The following is a 10,164-nucleotide window of genomic DNA, read 5'->3' on the forward strand; positions in this document are numbered from 1 at the left end:
CTGCTGTCTTGTACGCTTTGTCGAATCAACTCAGCAGCTTCGTTCCGAAGTTGTTCCCTGAAGGTCTTCTAGATCCTTCTTCCGCTGAGTTGCGTTTTGTCCATAACGACAACGTTTTGACATTCGCGGGCCGAGTTGTCTTGAATTGTTTGACTTGGGCTTTGACTTCTTGTATTGGGCTTGGACCTTTTAATCCTTATGTCTTATAAGCAATTTTTAACTCAACATTGAACAAACACATTAGTAGAATAAATCAAAGCATTTAAACTTAGTGTGTTTAGAATATTGTATTTAAACAATTTTGTCAAATCAAAATTATGTGGAAAGGTGTTTCAACACGGGTTCCGACTCACGACCTCCTGCAGCGTCTAGGATTCTCCATTGCCTCTCGTTGTGTTTTATGTGGTAGGGATCCTGAGTCCATTAACCATTTATTCATTAGCTGTTCTTTTGCAGATTCTCTTTGGAGGGCCCTTAAGATTTATTTTGAATGATATTTGCCTCGTCATTTCCCAATTCAACCACTTCTTCAGCACTCTTCGTAGCATTCATTTTGGCTCACAGGTGTCGATGATCTGGCGTGTTGCCGCTGTCACTTGCATTTGGTTAATCTGACATTGCAAGAATGAAGCAATCTTTAAGGAAGTTTCTCCTTCTATTCAGCACTCGAAGATCACCCTCTTTCGAATGATTCGAGAGTCCTTTGCCACTTCTAAAGGTTTTTGCTCTTCGCGGAGAGATGCTGTTATCTTATCCCGTCTTCTAGCTTCTCCTAGGCCGCCTCCTGCTCCCAACATTATTCCGGTCCATTGGCTTAAACCTCCTCCGGGTTGGGTTAAAGTCAATGTGGGCGGCTCTGCTTTTGGCACTCTTAGCGAGGGAGGAGCGGGAGGTATTTTTCACAACTATCGAGGCTTTCCCAAAGGTTGTTTTGCTTTTTCTACCCCTCCTTCTTTTGCTTATATGGCTGAATTGAGAACCGCTATTTTCGCACTTGAACTTGCTTGGGAGAAAAATTGGCATCAGCTTTGGGTTGAGTCAGACTCAATGTACGTAGACATCGTTCCATGGATGTTCCTTGGAGTATTCGCCAAGAGTGGTTGCATTTTCTCAACATTTGCTCTAGGATGAACATTCTCTTTTCACACATCTTTAGGGAAGGAAATAGAGTTGCTGATGCATTGGCAAAGTTTGGAGTCTCTTCCTCAGTGATCAATTTGTGGCATTTAGCTCATGCTTTTTGCCACAAGTTTATCAATGATGACATTTGTAGTGTTTCACACTTACGTTTTTCTTGACTTTTCCTATCTTTTCTCTTCCTCCTTATTTTTGTTTGTTCTCCTTCATGTTCTCTTGTTCAAACACTCATTTTTTTCTTTTATTAATATATTGCGGGTTTGTCAGTTCTTGGGCCATGGATGCTCACCCCGTCCAAGTTCTGTCTCGTCCCAATTTTATATAAAAAAAATATTTTTAATAATATAAATCTGATCATTTAAAAAAACAATATAAATCTGATTGTGACTATAGAAAAATTGTAATAAACTTATTTCAAACAATAGAAATAGAAAATGAAATTTGAGATACAAATGTTTAATATTAAAAACTATGGCCCTGTTTGGGAATTAACTGTTAGCTGATTACATTAGCTGTTAGCTGTTTACATTAGCTGATTTGACTAGCTGATTTGACTAGACCTGTTTGGTAAAAATTAGCTGATTGATAATAGCGGTTTGTGCAAAAAGACGAATAAGGGTATTAATTTTGGCGCAGGAGAAGAGAGAGTCTATCTATTAGGGTTAAAGAAATCCATTAATTTTAATATTCCAAAACGCTAATTGAAAAAGCTCATTTTAAGAGCTGTTTCTAAATTAGCGTTTTCATCCCAAAACTCTCTCACAAACCTCTCTCCACCAAACACTCCAATCAGCGGTTTCAGTGGTCAAACCTCTAAAATTGGTCAAAACCGCTCTTTTTATCCCAAAACGCTCTTTACCAAACAGGGCCTATAATTTATACTCATTCCGTTCCATTATGTAAGTCGTTATAGAAAGAGAATTTTTTTTCTAAAATATAAGTCGTTTTAGTTTTTCAAGAATTTCTAATTTCATTTTTTGGTCTAAACAATAATGAATATTTGACTTGATTTTCAATATATTCATTTGTTTTTGAATATTTTAAGATTTATTCAGGACACAAGAAATTAACCAATAATTTTTTTAAATTTAATTCTATATTAATTGTTTTGATTAATTTGTGTGAAATATGTATAATGACTTGTATAATAATAATTAGAAACTTAATATGCGGAGGCTATCTCAAATCTCATTCTCTCTCTAAAACTGAAAAAAAAAAAAAGAAAATCAAAATCCCAAAATCGCTCACCATGGCTTTTCACGTAGCTTGCCCAATTACATGGTTAGTGTATTACTACTAATTAAACCTCACAACTATTACCCGCTTCTCATCTTTCTCTGCTTCTTCTTCTCCCTTTTTTCGCTTATTTTTTCTTTGTTTCGCAGTCGCCGAATTTGCTTCTGCTCGCTAGGGTTTCCGCGGGATCTCCACTGCTCCAAATCCAAGGCAGACTTTCTTTTCCAAGTTTCCGGAATTCAGGACTGTCTCAACGATCCTTCTGTAATTAGGGATTCCAATGAACCAACTACTGTTCAGGTCCGTGTTCCTAAAGTTGCCGTTTCTCCCTCACCTCCCGCTGCTCTTGTTCCTGCTTTGGCTGCAGATGGAGGAGCCACTGCTGATGTTGGAGAGGAGGCGTCGGCTCATACTAAGCGTGTCGCTCTTCAGAAAAAGGCTGCTGCTGCTATGGTCGCTGCTGAGGATTATGCCCGCCGCTTTGAGTCTGGCGATATGGCGGTGAGATTCCTCACCACCTTATGTCTATGTCTGTCTATGTCTATTAGGAAAATGTTATTTCTTAATTTTATGTTGAATGTAGCTTTTCTGGGAGCTGGATGCTTAGTATTCAATTCCGCCTTTTCAGACCATTTCATGTTCAGCTTGAATTTTTACTGACGGATAACTACGTTGGATTTTTATTTTACTGTGCATTAAATTAATTTTGGTATTTTATGCTGTGGTTGGTAATATTGAGTCATTTAGTTATCTCATGGATTTGTCAACTTCTCTGCAGGTTGTCTCTAAAGATGTTGCTGGAGATGAGCATGGTCTATCTAACACAAATGTGTTATGTCGGATGTGCTTTTTGGGTGAAACAGAAGGGAATGAGAGGGCAAGGAGGATGCTTTCCTGCAAAAGTTGTGGCAAGAAGTATCACAGAAGCTGTTTGAAATCCTGGGCTCAACATAGAGGTTAAGATTAATGGGTTTAGATATTTTTCAAGTTGCAAATTTATTTTGTTCCTTATAGAGAGGGTTGATTGCAGATTTATTTCATTGGAGTTCCTGGAACTGTCCTTCCTGCCGAACTTGTGAGGTACTCATCAATGTGCTTCATTGACTTTTCACGGTCTCGCCTTTTATGAGGGAAAAATGTATGGAACATATACATAAAAGTCGAGAACAGAATCACAGATAATGAGTGTCCAAGTATGGCTTTATGTCAGTCTACTTCATCTCTTGAACATCTTCAACTCAGACCTTGCATTCTTAATATTTGTATCTCTAACATTCTTGCTATATCTGTGCTCTACAGTGGTGCTGATTCTAATAAGCTTTAAACTTTTATTTTTTGCTTTCTCTAGATATGTCGAAGAACTGGAGATCCAAATAAGTTTATGTTCTGCAAAAGATGTGATGGTGCATACCATTGTTACTGTCAGCATCCTCCGCACAAGGTGGGTTATTGAATTTTTTTCCTTGGCTTGCCCCCAGTACACCCTTGTGGTGGGATCCCTCCCCGGACCCTCGCACTGCGAAGACGCGTAGTGCGACCGGGCCGCCCTTTTTTTTATGCCTATTGTTCTATACTAAAGTATCATCATCTATGTTGAATTCTGGATGGTGCAGAATGTGAGTTCTGGACCATATTTATGTCCCAAACATACTAGGTGTCACAGCTGTGCATCTACTGTCCCAGGAAATGGCTTAAGTGTGAGGTATTTATCTCAGGTTTTTTAATTTTCTTACATATTTAGCCTTTCTTCTATGTTTTTTTTTTGTTTGGATGATTATTTTCCTGTAATTGATCAAAGGGGATTTATGTATCATGTTTAGATCAAAGTTATTTTACAGTTGTTTACTCTTGAAAATATGCTATTTGGTCATTTTCTGAGGTTTATTTATCATTGTAACTGTTAGGTGGTTTCTGGGATACACTTGCTGTGATGCTTGTGGAAGATTGTTTGTGAAGGGAAATTACTGCCCCGTTTGTTTGAAGGTATCAAGTGCTTTATGCTTCTCACATATAGAATATTATTTATATTTACCCTTTGACTTGGTATCACTGTTATCAAACTCGTACAAGTCACGAGTCGACTCAGCTAGATTTTGAGCTGTCTCTAGAGGGAGAATCAAACTCGACCAAGACTCGATGCCACATTGACCAAATTGGGTGAATCGAACGAGTTAGAGTATTGGAAAAGGTGAGAAAATAAAATAAAATTAATAAGCAGATGCAAAGGAGAGAACTACGAAGGCTTGAGATCTGATCGTCGGATCTGAATAGCGAGAGAGTTCAGTAAATTCGATCAACAATCTCATCTCAGTTGATTCTTTTCTTCTACTGTTGTTTTATTGTTGAGACTTGTGAAATAGCTATTCTTCCTCTTTTGACTGAAAAATCGGTAAAAGGAAATGTTGGAAAGAAAAATAAAGACTATATCTGAATACAGGAAATAAATAATTAAGAGAAGAAAGAGACTGAGATAGAAGAGGAGAAGATCTGTATCAGATTTCTACTTTTCGGACGCCACTCATTTATCAAATTCACCTAACTATGTTATTTCCCATTTTTCAAGGCTAAAGAGTGTTATATTTTAGTGGTTTTTTTTTCCACTTTTTGTAATTAAATTATATTTGCTTTTGAAATTATCATAATACCCTTTCACATTATATTTCCATACTATTAAGTTGAGTTAAAAAAATTCGCATTTAATAGTTTTAAAACCATAAAAATTGTATATGTAATATGAAACTTCTGTACATATTTTATTTTTTACAATATTATGAATTTGAAGTGAATCTTATGATTTGATTCACGATTCATAAAATGAGGATTTCGATTCACGAGTTGAATGTCGATTTGATAACTATGCTTGGTATTTGTGGTTACAATTAAAGATCTTTCACGATGTGAAACAAGGCAAAAAAATCTTTTTGTTGTTAGCATGTAAATAGATGCACATTTTTCATTGATAACCTTTTGGACAGGCTTCTGCTGTTATTTTCTTGCACAGGGAACCTTATCTTTGTAAATTTTTACCTGAATGAAGTTTTCCTCAAACTTGTAGGTTTATAGAGATTCAGAGTCGACACCAATGGTTTGCTGTGATATTTGTCAACGGTGGGTGCACTGCAGCTGTGATGGCATCAGGTTTGTTCTTTCCCCACCAATTACAGGTCATGTATTTGCATTTGAATTAGTTGTCTTGATGGGGTACAGAGTTTTGGGCCGTTAGCTTGTTAATTACAAATACTGTATGCTTTACTGAATTTCTTTCCCTAACTTGTGCTTTCCTTGAACTTGATTGAAGTGTTTTTTCTCCCCAACCATATTGGCTTCTGTGATATGCGTAGCATATAAGTTATACTTAAACAAAATGTTTTGCAGTGATGAAAAATATCTACAGTTTCAAATGGATGGAAACCTCCAATACAAATGTGCCACTTGTCGTGGAGAATGCTACCAGGTTTTTAAATACTATAATTTCCTTCTATCTCATGTTTCTTATGGGTATCGTCATGCCTGCTGCAGTGATATCAGTGTTAGTGTTTCTACTATTCTTTTATATGTACACTTTTCAAACAGTCAGATATGGTGTGTAATACCAGGTCAAGGATCCTGAAGATGCTGTTCAAGAGCTTTGGAGGAGACGGGATAAAGCTGATCATGGTTTAATTGCCAGCTTGAGAGCTGCTGCTGGGTTGCCAACTCAAGAAGATATATTTTCTATTTCACCTTTCTCAGATGACGAAGATAGTGGTCCAGCAAAACCTAAGAGTGAATTTGGACGTTCTATAAAGCTTTCTCTCAAAGGATTAGTTGACAAGTCTTCAAAAAAGAGCAAGGAATATGGGAAAAAATCGTCAAATAAGAAATCTGCAACAAAAAAAGCTTCTCAGGCATATTTAACCAATAAAACAGAACTCGATCAGCATGACATTCAATCTCTTGGACACAGTTTAGATGAAAACAATAATGAAGATGCAGTGTCTCTCAAGAATGGTGGGGAAAATGCATATTCTTCCTCTGTTGCACGCATTCTTAACCATTCTGACAGAATTTGTTCTGCTAATCAGCCAGGAGTCTTGAAACACAAGTTTGTTGATGAGGTGATGGTGAGTGATGGAGAGAGGACATCTAGAATCGTCAGAATTAAAAATCATAAGCCTCATGATTTGGATAGTGGGGATGATACTGAAAGAAATGCTAACAAGTTCAAATCTGTGAAGGCAAATAAGTTGGTTATTAATCTAGGTGCTAGAAAAATCAATGTAACTAGTTCTCCAAAATCTGATGCTTCAAGCTGCCAAAGGGATCATGAATTGACAACCCCAAATGGTATGCGATTTAGATAATATTCGGCAGCATGCATTTGTAAGAGATGTTATTCTAATGAGATTTTCACATTATCTGGCATATTTATTTTTTTCCTTTAATAGATGGTAGTTCAATTGTCATGATCATCATAGTCATTGTTACGTTATTTGTCATTGCATGTAGTTTTATTAATCTGTGGGAGGTATATTAGCTAGTATGTCTAAACTAGTAAGCTCATGTGCTTTCTATCAATTTTTTCTTGTAATTTTGTTTCATTTATTGAGCAATTTGTTTCTCTTTCTCTTGTGTGCTCAATTTGGGTTGTCAATAGCATGTTTCATGAAGTTTGCTGGTTGCTAGTGATGTATATTGTCAATAAATTTATAGTTATGGGGAGCCTCAACAATTTAGTCCGCCATCATCCAAAAAGAGGTCCTTTTATGACTTTGTAGGCATTATGCATGTATGGAACTTTTGAACTTAATGGTCCATCATTTTATGTATTGTCTATAAATTGCACTTGCACTTCAAGCTAATATGATATGATGGTTTTGGTTAGAGATAGTCCAATAGAAATATCATTTCTTGTCACCAAGAAACCAACCGACAAGATTGCTACATTTATATGCAGACGAGTTCATATTATAGGTTCATTGCTCTACTTTATTCTATTTGAAATATTATACTTTATTTCACAGCCTTGTGGAATTGCTGTATTGCTTTGGCATATATCAAATATCTGTCAAATGACAAAACTATCTTTGGATTATTTGAATGTCTTCTTGATACTAATGTATAACATGAGGGAGCGAGGAATGCACTAGAATGAAGTTATAAGAGATTTTCTCATGTTAAATTCTATTTTGGTCTGATAAATGGAGTCCTTTTGCTTTTCAGTTCAGATTCTTAGTTCAATTCTTATAGGCCACATTCAATACCTTAAGTAGTGCTGCCTCTAAGAGTAGCAATATCTATATTTTTAAAAACAATTACTTGGCAAGCTCTTGTTCACTAGCAATTGGCTTGAAGATTGAGGTTTCTTGAACAGGTAGTGAAGATGCAGGCCAGCATGGAATGAGTGACAGGTTTCTGGGGGACGGACATGAAGGCACTGCTAGAACTGGTGATGGTATTTGTCATATTTCTTCTCTCTTTATGTTGGGATTTAGTTGGCGTAAGCATATGGATAATGCTATAATTGTAGTTAGTTAAAAATATTATTTATTATTTGTTTTGCAGGGGATATAGGTGATCACTCTGGCCAAGTAACAAGCTTGAAGTTTCAAAGAAGGGAAGGAAACCTTAGCAAGGTTGGGAAACTGAAAACTGAAACTTCTAACTTGAATCCCAAATCTGAAAGAGGGAGTGATGCTGATGGTTATGAAACAGTTCTTTCCGAAAATACACATGTTTCATTTAAAAGAAGTGTTGAAGGAAGTGGGACGGCAGTTGGGACTACAGATGAAGTCCCCTCATCAAGAGGTGAGCAAGTAAGTTTGGGGAAGCAACCAGAAGTAAGGCCTGACACACATACTGAAAGCAATGATGATTCAGGTGATATGCCAATTATGCAATCTTCGACAAAAGATTCCAAGTTTTCACTAAAGTTGAAGATAAAAAACCTTAGTCTTTTAAACCAGTATTCTCGGAAATCTCCATCTAAGGAAGAAAAGAGTTCCATAAGGGGCCAAAGGTCAAAAAGAAAGAGACCATCAAGCTTGATGGAAAGAACACCTTTGAATGAAGAAGAAGAAATCACGCAATCACATCAAGACAGTGAGATGATGGAAGCTAGTTGGATTTTGAAGAAGTTGGGCAAAGATGCAGTGGGAAAACGAGTAGAAGTTCACCAGCCATCTGACAATTCATGGTGAGTTTTCTTTTACCCCTCTGCTTTTGGGGCCAGGTGTTGTGGAGTTAGTGGAGAGACAAGACATTATCAGAAGTGTATGTTGGTGAGGGAACTATTAAGTTATAAGATAGAACATAGGGAGGAGTGGACCAGTATCAAGTTTTGACTTGATCTACTTGTGATCAGTACACGTCTATTACTGTTCTGAAACAGGAAATGACAAATTGATGGGTGTTCCGTTCCCTTTATTATAATAATGAAGCGGAAATGATTAAGTTGGTTTCCTGAGAAGGTCGTGCTCTAGGATTTTTCTGCATCTCTTTTAATTGTTGTGCCCTCAGCTTGAGAAGAGTGATGCTTTCTATGCATTTGCATATATCATGATATGTATTGAGACGAAGGAAAGTTTGTTTTCTTCATCTATGGAAATGATTTCTAGAAATCTTTATTTACTTGGAAAATTTGGTTATTGTTGGGTTTTGTCTGTTTTTGGCTGTTGATGATCGGCTTCCTAATCCAGGCATAAGGGGGTGGTCTCTGACACTGATGAAGGCAAATCGATGATGATATCTGTAACTCTAGATGATGGTAGGGTTAAAACCTTGGAACTGGGTAAGCAAGCTGTTCGCTTTGTTCCTCAAAAACAAAAGAGGTCAAAAGCATGAATCAACACAGCATTTATCAATTGTGGACTGTTGCACCTGGAGACATCTTCCATTTGGACGGGGTTGCTTGTGTTGCTGCTATCTCTGATCATCAAAGCATATTTTGTGCATTTGGACTCGGTTACAGGAAAACACAAGCATGTATCATTTGTCTTTCGGTTCTCTACTTGTATTTGATTAGAGAATGCAGCTTTTCTGTTCCCATTGCGTTCATCCCTCAGCGTTAAAATCAGTAAATATTTTCTTTGTTAAATGTAAGTTAGAATTAAGGGAAATGCTCAAAGCCCAGCATTCAAATTTGTGTAGGGGATTTACTTGGTTGCTAAATTGAGATGGAAGTTTGAGATCTAAACTTAACTTACAAATGTCCATTCCAATATATGAATGATTGAATGACTTGTTTTGTGGTTTAACATCTCTTTTGAATGTTGTTTATATAAATTGGTCGTTTTCCTTAAAATATTCTTATTGAGATAATCTTATTTTATTTGGGGTAAAGATTTCTCGCTGTTATTAGATCTAAGCCCTAGGATAATAACGAGCGATCAAAGTTAGGATCCATAGTCACACTATGTGTGTATTGAGTTTTCTTCTCATTGTTTGTGTAGAGATTTCTTCTCATGGATTAAACATGCTTTGCCAATTAAGTTATAAACTATAGGAGATTAAGACTGAGTAGGGCTGTAATCGAGCCGTGCTTTGGCCTGTTCAAGCTCGGCTTGCTATAAAATTAACGAGCCGAGCCCGAACCGAGTTTTGGCTTGCTCAACGAGCTTGAGCCGAGCTTCGAGCTTGTTTCGAGCCCAAAATCCTCTTTTGAACTTGGTTCATTAAGAAAATTATCTAACCATGAATTGTTTGTGAGTAAGTTGTTAATTATATTTGTGAAGTTTGCTTGCAAATAACTCTTTAATTGTGTACATAAACAAGCTCACAAGCAAAATTCGTGAATAAATAAACAAGAAGCTT

The 10,164-nt window shown here is 36.7% G+C and overlaps 1 protein-coding gene across 3 annotated transcripts; it reads left to right on the top strand.

Moving 5' to 3' along the window:
- The first annotated feature begins 2,312 nt into the window (after positions 1–2,312).
- On the top strand, positions 2,313–9,608 carry LOC136227456 (uncharacterized). 3 transcript variants are annotated; one of them, XM_066016132.1, is made up of 13 exons: positions 2,313–2,418; positions 2,523–2,874; positions 3,152–3,329; positions 3,404–3,453; positions 3,722–3,814; positions 3,987–4,075; positions 4,278–4,356; positions 5,429–5,511; positions 5,749–5,827; positions 5,970–6,699; positions 7,727–7,807; positions 7,918–8,548; positions 9,051–9,608. In XM_066016132.1, exons 1-13 carry the CDS (start codon positions 2,387–2,389, stop codon positions 9,193–9,195), a joined length of 2,622 nt encoding a protein of 873 aa, XP_065872204.1. In that variant the 5' UTR covers positions 2,313–2,386; the 3' UTR covers positions 9,196–9,608. The 3 variants fall into 3 exon arrangements, with proteins under 3 accessions (XP_065872204.1, XP_065872205.1, XP_065872206.1); XM_066016133.1 differs by having other exon boundaries at positions 7,727–7,801; XM_066016134.1 differs by lacking the exon at positions 9,051–9,608 and having other exon boundaries at positions 7,918–8,232; positions 8,319–8,475.
- Positions 9,609–10,164: the final 556 nt, after the last annotated feature.

The sequence above is a fragment of the Euphorbia lathyris genome, chromosome 4 (genome assembly GCF_963576675.1).
Source record: "Euphorbia lathyris chromosome 4, ddEupLath1.1, whole genome shotgun sequence".
NCBI lineage: Eukaryota > Viridiplantae > Streptophyta > Magnoliopsida > Malpighiales > Euphorbiaceae > Euphorbia > Euphorbia lathyris.

Bases quoted from the DNA above. Each gene is read 5' to 3' on its own strand.
- LOC136227456 (XM_066016132.1), top strand. From the start codon at position 2,387: ATGGCTTTTCACGTAGCTTGCCCAATTACATG. The intron at 3,815-3,986 runs GTGGGTTATTGA...TGGATGGTGCAG, and splicing joins GTCAGCATCCTCCGCACAAG to AATGTGAGTTCTGGACCATA. The intron at 4,357-5,428 runs GTATCAAGTGCT...TCAAACTTGTAG, and splicing joins ACTGCCCCGTTTGTTTGAAG to GTTTATAGAGATTCAGAGTC.